Source organism: Lissotriton vulgaris, chromosome 5, assembly GCF_964263255.1.
Source record: "Lissotriton vulgaris chromosome 5, aLisVul1.2, whole genome shotgun sequence".
Classification (NCBI taxonomy): Eukaryota; Metazoa; Chordata; class Amphibia; order Caudata; family Salamandridae; genus Lissotriton; species Lissotriton vulgaris.
In genome coordinates, this window is record NC_141693.1 from 1392679232 (window position 1) to 1392693364 (window position 14133).

At 41.1% G+C, this 14133-nt stretch overlaps 1 protein-coding gene across 1 annotated transcript in view; it reads right to left on the minus strand.

Annotated features, from left to right (window-relative positions):
• Window positions 1–6073: 6073 nt before the first annotated feature.
• LOC147712642 (cytochrome P450 2G1-like) overlaps window positions 6074–14133 on the minus strand; it is a 227150-nt gene continuing 219090 nt past the window's right edge. The window contains exons 8-9 of the mRNA XM_086923337.1: window positions 12483–12624; window positions 6074–8924 (exon numbers count right to left, since the gene is read on the minus strand). Coding sequence (XP_086779463.1) covers window positions 8743–8924; window positions 12483–12624 — 324 coding nt within the window. The 3' untranslated portion in view covers window positions 6074–8742. The remainder of the gene's footprint in view (window positions 8925–12482; window positions 12625–14133) is intronic.

Below are 14133 nucleotides of genomic sequence, written 5' to 3' on the forward strand. Positions count from 1 at the left end.
TAGAAAAGGCTCTAGTAGTTAATGATAATGGTATGACTGTTATCCACTAGAATTTATTTTTTGAGTAACATTGTATTGTCAGCAATTAATATAATACAGCATGTCATGTCCCTCTCACAGTTTGTAAAGAGTCAGCTTATATCCATCCTTTTATAGAGTTGGACTTTACAGACTCTGCACAATGGCTGTGTGCCCTGGAAGTATTTAAATGCAACAAACATATTCTTGACATATAATTTAACAAGAGAACAGAAGATTATGGCTAGGTAGGATGCGACATACACAATGTTAAATATAGAACCTCTAGAGAAATTACACTTCAATTTGGCAGAAAAAATGGTAAGCCTTTGGATAAATATTGGGTTTATATCTCTGCTAATTTCCACATTCCACTTTACGAACTGCTTAGAACACTATCAAGTAGGCAAGTATGAAGACTTGGGGGAGAGTTTTGTACACAATACATGGGTTCTAACTTTCAAGGTCTGGTGTAGGAATGGAGTAACTGAAGTCTTTCTTAGAATTAATAATATTAATAATAAAGGGCATTCATAGAGCTCACATCTACCTCAAGCAAGGTATCCCAGCCCCAAGGTGGGGAGCATCAGAGAAGAGGAACCGGACCTCTAATCATTTATCTTAAAGAGCCAGGTTTTCAGTGACCTTCTAAACTCCTGTTCCGAATTCAACAGCGTAGGCGTGGAGGTAAGTCATTCCGCCGTTTGGGAAAGATCTGCCCCCCGCCAGCATTGGAAAAGCAAGGGATAGTGAGGTAGCAGTTATAGCTAGATCGATCTTAAGGATCGAACCTGGAAGTATGGGTGCAGTGTTTTCCTCAGATAGCTAGGGACCCTGCCCTGGTAGGCTCAGAAAACGATTGGTGACTGGTAGCCCGTAGAGTTGTTTGAGTAGAGGAGAGATGTGATGGCGCAGAGAAACCTTACGGACTAGCCTCGCTGCTGCACTCTGCACTATTTGCAGCCTTCTGATCAGAAACCTGGGCAAGCCTTGGTAGAGGCTGTTGGCATAGTCAATTTGAGAGGTCACAAGGGCATGAACCACTGTTCTATGCTTTCATCTGGCAGAAAATCTAGGAATCTTCGGATGGTTCTCATTTCTCCAAAACAGGCAGCAGAGACTTGACGGACTTGGGCCGATAGGATAGGATCTTTATTGCAACTGACACCAAGGTTTTTAACCAAGTCCTTCAGCATAGGTGGTGTATCGAGTTCTCCAGGCAACCATAGGCCTGCGGGGGGAGCTTGGTTAATAAATAGAACTTCTGTTTTTTCTGTGTTAAGCTTCAGGAAGTTGCCCTCCTCCAGGTTGCTATGTCTTTGAGACAATCTCTGAAAGAATCAAAAGCTGCAGCGGATTAATCTCTAAATGAAAACATCAGCTGCGTGTCACCTGTGAAGGATATCACCTTGACCCCACTTGTGGCGATGAGAGCTGCCAGTGGTGTGAAGTAAATGTTGAAAAGTAGAGGGCTCAAGGCGGTGCCCAGAGGGACTCCGCACCTGAGTGATTTTACAGTGGAGGTGTACGGGCGGAGAAGAACTTGTTGATTGCAGCCGTGGAGGTAAGAGGATACCTATCTGTTGCAGTCTGTCTAGCAGGATTGAATGTGATCCAGTATCCAATGCTGCTGACAGGTTGAGGAGCACTAACAGGGCCGATGAGCCTCTGTCAACAGACAGGCGGATGGAATCTGCTACTTTGATCAGTGCAGTTTCTGTGCTGTGCCTTGTACGGAAGCCTGATTCAGAATCATGTAGCAACTTATTGGCTTCCACAAAGTCCGCAAGTTGAAAATAGACCAATTTCTCTGGTATTTTGGCAGTAGCTGTAAGTAAGGAGATGAGCATAAAACTACTGGCTACCTCCGGGTCAGCATTGGGTTTCTTCAGGATAGGTACTAGATAGGCATGTTTCCAAGCTGCAGGGACAAACTCCAGCCTAAGTGAGGAATTCCACATGGGATTGAGGAACGGGTTAAGCCAGTCGGCTAATGGCCGAAACTGCCAAGATGGGCAAGTGTCCCCCGTAGACCGGGATTTGCATTTCCGCAGTTCTGCCAGAGACACCTCTGTGGGATTCAATGAAAAAAAAGCAAACACTGGCTGGTTGTTAGTTGGGCCATGGGTGTCTCCCGCTACTCTGGAGTCAAGAGGAGAGGAGAAGGAGGCCTAAATCTGCAAGATTTTGTCTTCAAAGTAATTTGTGAGGCTAGTGCACAGGTCCTGGGATGGTCGAGCTTCATGCACCAGTATTGTGGGATTAGTGAAAGCTTTCACAATCTTGAACACTTCCTTGGAGGAGCTTTTTGCACTGGCAATACGATCAGCCAGGAAGTCCCTTCTTTTGATATTTAGGAATATATGATTTTTTTCACAGCATTTTTATATTTGATTTTGGCCTCTTGAGCCTATGACTTTCTCTGCTCCCGGTCCAGTCTTTTGCATTCTCTTTTTTTGTGTCTAATATCCTCTGAGAACCAAGGTGCAGATGGCATAGCTGTAGTAGAGCCAACAGATCTCAGGGGGGGCTAGATTATCCAATGCAGCCGTCAGCCAAGTATTCACGTTCACAGTATTGTGGTCGGGTTGTCCATGAGGATAGGCCTTGAACCAGCCACTAAGAGCATAGTATCTCCGGGGTGAGCCTGTTCCAGTTCCTCCTCACTTCCTTAGAATGGGCTGCGGCCCTAGGGGTGGCCATCGAGGGGAGCCGTAATGAGATAAGGTAGTGGTTTGACCAGATAATCTGTATCGGCTTGTCTACCTTCATCTCCAGCATATTAGAGCTGATGAGGTCAAGCATGGGTCCGGCTTTATGGCTGGGGGAGGAGACCAATTGGACAAGATTAAAACCAGCAAGGGTCGATGAAGAATTTGCTCTATGAGTGCAAAAAGGGTCATCACCATGGAGGTTAAGGTCACCTAGGATAGTGAAGTTTGCAAACCAGGTGGAAGCCTGGGCATTATAGCCTGCAAGAACAATTTCAGCTATTCTTTAGTTTGCAGTAAAGTTACATTTCAATGAGCTTATAATGTGTCCAAGTCAAAAATAGCCTGTTGTAATTCATCCGACATTTAGGTTACTTTAGCATGGAAGTTATTATATATTGAATGACCAATATGTGTTATGAAACTGGGAGTTCCCTATGGGATAACAGTTTCCAGGGCCGTGACCTGTTGTACAAATGTGCTTTTTCCACCTGCCCATACCGTTGGAGAAATGATGATTTAGGCTACAATTTCTAGCTTAAACATGAATTTTGTTCTGAGCAGACTGAAAGTCTTTTTTTCAATAGGAAGTTTCCTTAACATCTACAAGGGATGATCTTCAAATTGCAACGTCTTCTTCTGAAATCCAGTCGCAACTATGCAGTAATCTCACACAACGCTTCGAAGAACTTATGCACTGCATTTTTAACACATCAACAACTGCAGGAGTATTACATTATTTTAAAGTGATTGGGTCTTGATTTGTTAGCAGTTTCCAGAATGTCTACGGACTGATTTCCTCCTCATACATGGCCTGGTCTCCAGCAATTACTGAGGCAAATAACTAATCTTGTTTCTGATTGAAAGGATCTTGATTATTTTTTTGCTGCTCAACAATGGATATTCCATCACACCGCAGCATGGGAAACATATAATGCAGTATTTTGGAGCATCCTTATTTCAGTAGTAGAGTCCTTCAACCTATATGGCTACATTACATACAGCCCTTTCAGGTATGCTTAGGATAGATGCCTTAAGATGCCAATGGTCCAATCTATGGCTATGGAAATGCTGATGGGTCCATTAAGAATTCACCTGCAAAGAGGTCCTGAGAGAATGTAATTGCTTTGGAATGCAAATTATGAGCTGTAAGCCTGGGCTTCTCGATTTTCGGATCCAGCTTGTATTCTGTGGAAAGACTACTGGTTGTCATACCTTCAGCGGCTGCTGATTGGGTTGAAATTTACCATGTGTTTTCTTTGGAACTTATCGGGTGCCAACAAAATCATCCCCAGTGTAAGCTGGAAACAACAATGTTTCATCCAGCTCATATAACATTTAAATAAAAACAAGTCCAGTTTTGAGAAGACAAGGGCCAGTGAGCAGCAAAAGGGGAGCATTGTGGCATTGTGGCAATAGGGCTCACCTACGCCGGGGACCAACTCTTCCTGCAGTTCCCCCCTCGCCGCCGCAAACACAACAGCGGCCGGAGCGCGAGGGGTCGGGACTTCAATCCCCAGACGCCCCAGCGGCGCTTCTCGCCGGACACGGGATCAGCGCGCCCGGAGGCGCCACAAAAGGACAACAGACCCGCAGGAGCGGGGGGCCAGTGAGCAGCAAAAGGGGAGCATTGTGGCATTGTGGCAATAGGGCTCACCTACGCCGGGGACCAACTCTTCCTGCAGTTCCCCCCTCGCCGCCGCAAACACAACAGCGGCCGGAGTGCGAGAGGTCGGGACTACAATCCCCAGACGCCCCAGCGGTGCTTCTCGCCGGACACGGGATCAGCGCGCCAGGAGGCGCCCCAAAAGGACAACAGACTTTCTGTTTCGCCTGCAAATCCACATCACATAAATCATGACTTCTAAGGGGCCCTATCCAATTTTCATTCAAAAACAATGCCCGGCCCAGGAAATGGACACGTACACTCAAAAGCATAGGACCCTTAGCACTATCAGCGAAACCAATACCGATTATTGCCGCCAACTTCTAGATCCAATTCAAATTCTCCCTCAAACCCCTGTCAGATCGGGAAAAATGTCTTACTGGGAGGAACTAAATGCTTTGTGCGGGACTAATTTTCTTCCTGTTATAGCCCCTTCCCCTATAAAAGGCTTTACTATCGACCATCGCGCTGATAGTCCTTGAGATCCACCCCTATCACCCAAGGAGGATAGCAGCCAAGCTAGTGGACTGTCACATGGCCAAAGTGCGAAAAGGAAGCACGAAGGGGTTAACGAATACGAAACAGAAGTCAAAATACAAAAACTCTGTAGTGATCCCTCATCGCCTGCCACAAATCCTATCTTATGTAAGATGCATACGGAAACCCTGGATGACGAAGTAGCATCCCCTCATCTGCAACTATTGCCCCAGTTTGAACTGATGTTAAGAACTGTAATAGCACCCCTGCTTGACCAAATCAACATCTTAGGGGACAGGTTGACAAGCCTAGAGACTATCATTAAAGCCAATTCTTTCCCTCCCGCAAAGATTGATAGATCTAATAATTTTACTCTCCCTACTGCTCCCAAAGTGCCTCACACTACAAAAACTGTTCCCACTGTAAGTAAACCTCCCAACTGCCCACCTCACACCGTTACCAAAATCGCCCATACATCTGTGAGCAATACCACAAATAATGCCTTTATCGATAGACAACCTCCCATGAGACAATCTCCAACTGCCACCAAAATTGCTCGTAAACCTGCATTATCTAATTACTTTGCTACCAGAGCAGAATCTAACAGAGTAGCTCGTATAGATTTGCCTCCAGAAGCCGCCCCCTTTGTGCTCGTTCTTACAGGAGTACCTGCACCCATCCACGGGAAACCTGAAAGTCACCAGGACCTATTGCACAAGGTCCTGTTTTGGTTATCAAAAAATAGACCCCTCCCACCCAACAAAGACGGTGGTATCCTGAGCGTTAGAAGGGTGGGCGGGTTAGGGTCATCACCTAAATTAATTCCCGGGGACCTAGTTCTAGTCAAATTCAGGGACAGCCACACAGTCCCCTACTTACGGTCCTCCCTGCCCCATGAAAATGATGGCTCCATCTCCGTTTGGGATCTGTATGATTTTTATCCGAGTACCCCACCTATCCCCCCACCAAGATTAACAGCCTTACACAAATATCCCCTAGGTAAGGGCACTATCAATACTATCAATTCTCCTACCCTTTTTAGATCAGCGTTTGCTATTAGAAACCCATAGTGAAGGTTTATGAAAATCCAGCAAATGTTTATGAAAATTAGAATTATGTAAATATGTACCGTGGTTTTATTGTAGCTGGTGTTTTATATTGATATTGATGTATACTTTTATGATTTCTTTGTGAAATCGAAATAAAGTTATGAAATGAGAAGACAATTTTTTTCAATTCAGCTAATGTTTATGAGAAAAATTGCTTTTTTCAATATATGAAGATATTAATGGAACAATTGTTTACAATGTACTTTTATTTTCAGTTTAGCTTGCTTTGTGCTTTTATTTTTAAAGTGCATAATACTTTTAAAACCTTTTAGGTTTCATGTGCAAGTCACACTTTTAGGCGAAGGTATAAGTTTAATATGAATCTTTTTAGTCACCTACCAGAAAAGATGTGGCTGTTGTATGGTTACATAGGCCATGGGGTACACACAATTTCATTTTGCTAGCTCACGTTTAAAGTTTTTACACAATAACTTTTAACACACATTTGCTTGTGCAGCCTCATAAGATAAAGTACTCAGCAATGTACACTTCTTCACACATTATCAGACCTTAGAATATTCTGCATAAGGACTTAGTACACTTAGCGAAATGTAGTTTGTTGTTGTGCATTCCGCAACAGCTCTGGATGGATAGAAACAACCATGAAAATAGGACCAGGACCTAAGCGCAGTTTATTACATGTAAGACACTGTGCCTCTGTTTAAGCAGAGGAGCATCCCAATGTATTGTCGAAGGTCACCCCATGCCTGATCAGCTGAATTACAACACTTTCCTGAAGAGGACAGCGTCCTGTTCTACACCAAGGCTGGATGCTTGATGACACACTCACAGGTAAATAGGGAGTTAGACCACTCTAGGGTATTCTGGCATTATAGGATATGCAGCACTATGTAGGAGTGAAATTATATATATGCATATAATCTAATACAAAGGCACAATGGTTGAAATATTAATTCTGTTCACCATTCTTGAAATGCTGGTATTATTGTTTTGCACCATTCTGTTAATCAGTGCAGCACAAATATTTTATACAGGAGTGCAATTGCTTCAATAAATGTTTGAAATGCCAATTTGCATACTTCTTGTGTCTCCCTTTGTGCATGCCTGAGTTAGTAAGAAAAGGGTAGAATCTGTTTCCTCAATTTCCTTGGGGGAATTAGAAGTCATGTTCAGAGGTTACAGACACCATTCGGTGACCTGTTTGTTCAGGGGCTCAGATGGCGCATTGTGAGGTTGCCAGGAATTAGTTCAATGTATTCTAATGGTATGCACAGACTTAGTCCCACATTGTTTTTACGCTTATGTTGCCCAAACGTAGAGCCTTACTGAGAAAGTAGGAAGCGTACAACACCGCTAGATACATATAACTCATTAACTATACGTTTGCCCTTGATCCAGTGCAATGTTCTGCTGCCTTTTAGATATGTCTGCACTATAAAAATACTACCTACATACCTGTTAGTGCTGCTGTGTGCACAAAATAATGCTTTTTTTGGAAATGTTGGTTCGTTTCTTCTGAGTTCTATTAATTGAATACTATTCCATGTGGGAAGCATAATGGATCTACTTTTTGTTTCCTAATTTATTAATGATCTCCACGAAATTTGATTGCGTTTAATTTAGATGCGCAATTTGACCTTTTGACACACTCCTTTCTTTCTACACTTTCTGTTTTAGGAGTTGTGGCATGGAGGTATATTGGTTTCGCTGGTATATATCAGACGCCACTTTTCTATGCGTTAGAAAGGTACATCTTCATCCTTAAATAGTTCCCATTGTGCACTTTGTTCTCATTCCAAAAGATTCTGTTCATCTGCTCCATATATATTTTGCAAAGTTTGCTTTATATTTCTGTTTCCTTTTTTCTATCATTTGGACCCAAAGCTAAAATTGAAGTCATTGACTCTCAAATTTCGTTTTATTTTCATTCCTTTGCTGTTGCCTCCATACTTGATTTTCAGCTTGTCTTTTCGTTATAACATAGTAGGTGGCTTAAAGAATTCTTAAACTCGCACCTTCAAAATCAGAGGATTTGTGTTTTTTTTCTACTTCAGATACTATAGCGTCTTCTCTCACCTTCTATTTCATTTATCTCAGTTGTCTTTGCATTCATGTGCAGGTTGTGATGGTTTTATCTTCATCACTAATCCACTTTGAATATATTTCCTCAGTAATTAAGGTTTTTTGGTTCATGTCTATAACAACGTAGTCATTAGTTCTTCGCGTTCCATCTTCGCCTCTTCAGCAGTTGCAAACTCTTGTGTTTCTTTATCTAATGTTACTGTTCTCTCTATGTCATGTAAACAAATCAATGACTCCATTTACCGCTTACTCTAAATAAGAGGTTTCCAGCCGTTTCTGTACTGAGAGCTACTTAGGTTTAGCTTCGTTTTAGACAATTCTCGGTTCCAATCACCAATCATGAATTTACATCACAAATATATATATTTGTCAATTATTTGGAGTGTGTGTATTATTTTCCTCTGTATACATCATCTTAGAAAAAATTGACAAAATACATTTATGTTAGTGAAAAAATATTAAAAATGATAAACATTATTTTCTTCAACAGAATTTCCTCACAGCATGAGATTTTGAATCAAAGCTGCTATGATGAATGTTAATTGCACCTCTGATATGCAAGTAGTTATTGTTCAAGAACAAATGAGGAACTAAATAAAGAGTACCATATAAAAAAAAGAAATAATACAGTTGTAGGTTATGGTTTAGGAATGTGTAAAGAGTCACAGATGCCTTTCCTATGGGGTTCCTTCTTGAGGTTCAGACACAGCCACCTTCCCTAGCGCAGAATTGCTAGAACCTTATAATTTACTGGTATGCCTACTAAACCACTCAGTCTTGGCTTGATGTCAATTTCATTTGGATCACAAGAAAACTTAAGTTGGAAGTTCTGAAGGACCGAGGTGATGTATATGAACAGTTCATTCCTGGCCAACCCTTCTCCAATACAAATTCGTTTCCCTGTAGTGAGAAAAGCCAGACGAAAATTAAAGCTGTAGTCCATTGTAGAAAACATTAACTATACATTTTAATAGCAATTCATTAGCACACATTGAGATAACTGCATTGTACGTAAGCATGCTCAAGTATGACAGCACAATATGTTAATATAAAAGTCTGTCCTGCAGACGTGTATATTAGAACATGAGAGCAAACAGGCACATTTATAGGATTCATGAGGGTGCAGATGACCAGATAGAGCTCTAACAGAGACCCGGTTAAGTTCCAGTTTTTGCTGCTTGAGAGGAGAACAACCGGGGGAGGGGTGCTAGCAACTTTAAATATTGGTGAGGCGTGACGGGCAGTAAAACTCCCCGATATGTTGCCTTTCTCCTCTCCGGAAGACGATGAGCAGTAAAGAAAGGTGGTTTACTTCCTGCATGCAATTCCAACCAATCCTGGGGCTGCTCGCATGCTGTTAGCAGCTCTAGGATTGGTTGGAGTAGGCTAGCCCAGCATTATTTTTGCCTTCAATCTCTTGGCTGTTTCACAGCACTGGAATTTCAGGCTTGGCAGTGCGCATGACAGATGGGCTGGAGGTAACCAGCTGGCCAGCATGTCATGCACACTGAGCAGTTGAAGCAGTCATCCTGCAATAGGAAGGAATGTGTCTGCACCGCCCCCAGCATTACACTTGCAATAGCGCAGCCGGAGGCACACAGAATAATAAAATGGTAATTACCATTTTATTATTCTGTGTATACCCGCTGCACTCGCAGCAGGCAGGGCGACGATGCTCTTGGGTATTGGCAATAGATAGAGATGAGAGGAAAAGAGGTGACAGCTTAGGTGTTGGGATGAAGGAAATTCTTAAAGTATATGGGGATAATTTTGTAGTAGGCCTGAAGGAAGATGTAGAGGGCTTTAAATAGGACCCTATGCTTGATAGGCAACCAGGAAAACCTGGGCAAGAGATGGTATAATGATAATTGCTGAAGTACATTGCACAAAACACTGGGAGCAGGATTTTCGGTTACTTAAAGATGATCAAGTGATTGTCCAATTGTATTTGATTCCATATATGTTGTAAATCCCTCCCTATGCTTTGTAGCACTAAGCTAAACCTGATCAATGTTTCTTAAATGGCTTGCATATATCATGCAAACATAACAAATATGTTAGTTAGGCCATTGCCTTGGGTCTTCAGACCAGCTTTTCAGACTTTCTTTCTCTTTAAAAGATGGAAGATTCCCTTCCCCGTAAAATTGCAAATTCACTTTAAATACAATCTTGAAATGTCAACTCTTTTAATGTATGAAGCAAAATAATGCCAAATGAATGAGCAATGCTACCGTCAACACTCTATAACGTATTTGTTCTATTGCAAACAGATTTAAAACCTAAAACATATAATTCAAACCAAACTAATATTGATCTGTCATACTAAAAGGAACACTAAATGAATATCCAATAGACTAGCCATATATTGTACGATAAATACTTATATATCTCGGAATAAATTAATGACATGAAAGCAATGGGGAGCAAACGAATGGCAGGCATAAACAAGTAAGTTCCTTGGATGCTGGAAATGCTGGATGTGAGTGGGAAAACATATGCCTGAGAACATGAGACCATCTGGGCCAATATCATCTCTTTAGAGTGGCCAAAAAGGTTAAAGGTATATAAAAAAACACTTTATTTCTGTATGTTATTCTGAGTGTGTGGATTGTATACTCAGTGAGTGTGGGTTTTCAGTATCAACTTTTTATCTCAGATTCTCACAGTCCTAATGACTTCCTGTTCCTGCTTCTCATTGTCCCAATTTAAATTGTCAATTTGAAGGAACAAATATTATAGAAAAGTGTACATATTTCATTGTTTTGTTTTGTATTTCATAGGACGTAGTACTGATAAGAAATACGTGGTAGTCAGTGTAGTGATATGATGGTGCCTACCACCACCAATGGTAATCCTAATTTGGTAGTAAAAGTGACGGACCATTATGGTCTCACTATGTGTCAAGTACACAGTACTTCTTCAGGATGTGATATCATTGTTGCTGCAAACAGTTTGTGTGGTATCAACCAGATGTATGCAGAGTTGTACTTTGTTAGGCAGTGAAATTTGAATAGGGTATGATATGGTTCTTAAGAGCTTCCATTTTGAAGGCTCACAGGCAAGTGGCACCTCTGAATATAAAAACAAAGACCATAATTTGGATGATGTGTATATGGTGTTGTAGGTGCTGAGAATATTGATACTGCTCAAAGTCAAAGAGGACTATGATGACAGAACTATAGACTACAGAACAATACAACTTTGGGGTGTCCCTCAGGAAAGAGCCAGCATTGAGACAGCACCAAGAGTATACATATTTTAATTTTAAACACACTTGCTTTTCCTCCTCTGACCTTTTCTGACAAGTACTGATGTTCTTTGTTTTTCGTGAAGGAAAACCTACAGAAGGAGGCGGCAGTGTCAGCCCTTTGGCCAGGATAGTTATGCTTATATGTGTGTTATGTGTTCACTGTTGACACAAACACATGAAAAATAGTGTGCAAGATATGTATGTATTTGTATGCAAGACACTTGTAAATTACTTAAATAGGCTTGTGATGGATGCAATGAAAGTGCGCACGTCCAGTTTCAGAGTTCTCACAATACATTGAACTCAAAACTCATCTCAGGGGAGAAACCTACTCCGCCAGCACTGACATAAGAAAAATGGGAAACCATGCATACAGTGGGTATCAAAATAATTAGAATTAACACTAAATTTATGGGGCATTTGCTCAATGTTTTTATTATCAATGAAACCTTGTACATATTTGTTGGGGCTGGCAATCAGGTTGCCCAGAATAAGATGTGAGAATGAAAGTGTGTTGGATGAAATTAGATAGTTCACTGTCAAAGATATTATTTATGGCAGCCCCACTACGTTATGATATACCTGATGGAAAGAGGAGCTCAGTCCAACATTTATGCCACTGGAGGCAGTACGAAACCATGGCTTCATTCAGGGGTTAGGATTCCTAACTTTACTACTCCTGAATACCGAAAGTCGTAAAGTTAGGATTTTGTCTCAGTTTAGGAGTAGTAAAGTTAGGAATCCTAACTTTACTACTCCTAAATGCATTTTGTGAATACCGAAAGTCACAGTTAGGATTTTGTCTCAGATCACTTTTATGAATCGGGCCCTGTGTTTATCCCTAAGCAGATTGTGTTTCTTAAATTCATAAAAGTTCCATAACCAAATTAATAGCACAATTCATAAAAGTTCCATAACCAAATTAATATCACACTTTCTAACATAACTTTTTGGCAAAAAGTGAGTTGAGCACTGAATGAGCGCAGTTGTTGCAATAGGAATTGATCTGAGTAGTCATCATGCCAAGGGATAACAGGTACAATCCTAATTCTGTACTTCAACTTTTGCCAGCTAAGTTGCATTTCACGAAGAAATATTTCCATAGCACTGTCAAAATGCCTATGCAATTACACAACTATCTCAATTAAATTAGGTAGTGTTATTTGTGTTTTAAATATACTTCACATTACCAGTGCTGTGATATCTACCTGCAGAAAAAGGCATGAAAGCATCTGCCTTCTTGAAGTTGCCACGTTCATCCAAGAAGCGTCCAGGATTAAAGGTATCTGGATCTGTGAACTGTGTGGGATCCCGAAGCACAGATGATATTATGGGATACACTTCTGTACCCTACAAAAAATGACAAAGCAGTATTTCTTTCTCAAATAATTTATCAACGTTTACAACAGTCGTTAAAACGCATCTGTACTATGTAAGTTACAGCGTGTTCAAAAAGGCTCTTATATGGTCCTCGTTATGTGTAAATGTTGGTAGTGGAGCAGGATGACATTTGTACTGCTGATTTGGTTTAAGTAGCCATCAGGGGGCCATGAATTGACGGTTCCAGCAGCTAGAGGGTGGGTGAGTGGCACTGGGTAGTTCTGTTATGTAAAGTGTTTATATTAATGTTCATAATACCTTTGACTGCAATTGAAGATACAGGTCTCCAAAAAGAAGCACTTAGATGGATGATTATTAGATGGAAAGAAGGATGGAGGAAGGTATGGAGATTAGAAGTGATGTATGAAGAGAGGGACATTTGAGGGATGGATGGTAATGAGAATGGATGAGCGTGTGGGTGGATGCAGAGATGAGAGGATGGATAGAGAGAATGATGACTGGATGAGAGATGAATATAGATATAGACAGATGGAGAAAGATGGAAAAAAAGATGGGTGGATGATAAAGAGAAAGACCGACATGGAGAAGGATGGTGATTGAGTTTGACAGAGGGAAGAAAGGATGGAGAGATGATGCAGGAAAGAAAGGAAGTATGAATGTTGGTTGCATGGATAATGGGAAGGTGAGACATATAGATGAAGAAGACAAAAAAGGAAATTCAGAAATGGAAGAAAGAAAAGAATGATGGTCAGCCCTTTACAAATTAGTACTTTGCTCACTCGTATCACTTACTTGCACATTGGTATTTCAGATATGGGTCAAACTGGGTAGTATTTAAGGCTACTCCCTTGGTAATCATCACATTTTTTGCAGTGATCTTCAATCCTTCCTGTAACAGGTCTCTACTCCTTGTCAGATGTTACAACCATTCTCCCTATTTTGGAGAAGTCCCCATTCAAAGTAAGAGGCAAAATGTATCTGCATTTCTTAACTTTAATTTAGAGACACACACCTGGCCCCCGTGTTGTGGAACTAACTTCCATTTTTACTTTGGCATGAAACCTATCACAAAAGTTTCCGCAAAATCCTTAAGACCTGGCTATTTAACCAGTAAATCTTGTTTTTCTGTTGCGTTGTCCTTGGCGCCAGGAAACCTCCAGGTAGCTGTGCGCCCTACAAATTTGATTAAATAATAATAATAAAAACGTCTACTAAGTAGGGAAGTTCCACATAGAAGCATACTCTCAAAGAAATGTGACAAACATGAGGGTAACTTCACTAAGTGTAGGAACATAGCAGGGGCAATTAGAAGGGAATCAGATAGGAATGCTGTGAGAAGTTGGCCTGGTATATGATGCTCACTAGTTCTAGTGATCACCTTGTACCATGCCAAGCAACCCTTATGATGATTGGTTGTAAGTCAACCTTATAGACCAGTTATCCTAGTGGTAACGTGGACAAAGCAGTCTTAGGCTAAACTCTTAAAGGCATGTGAAGCCAGCTGTATTACCTTACACA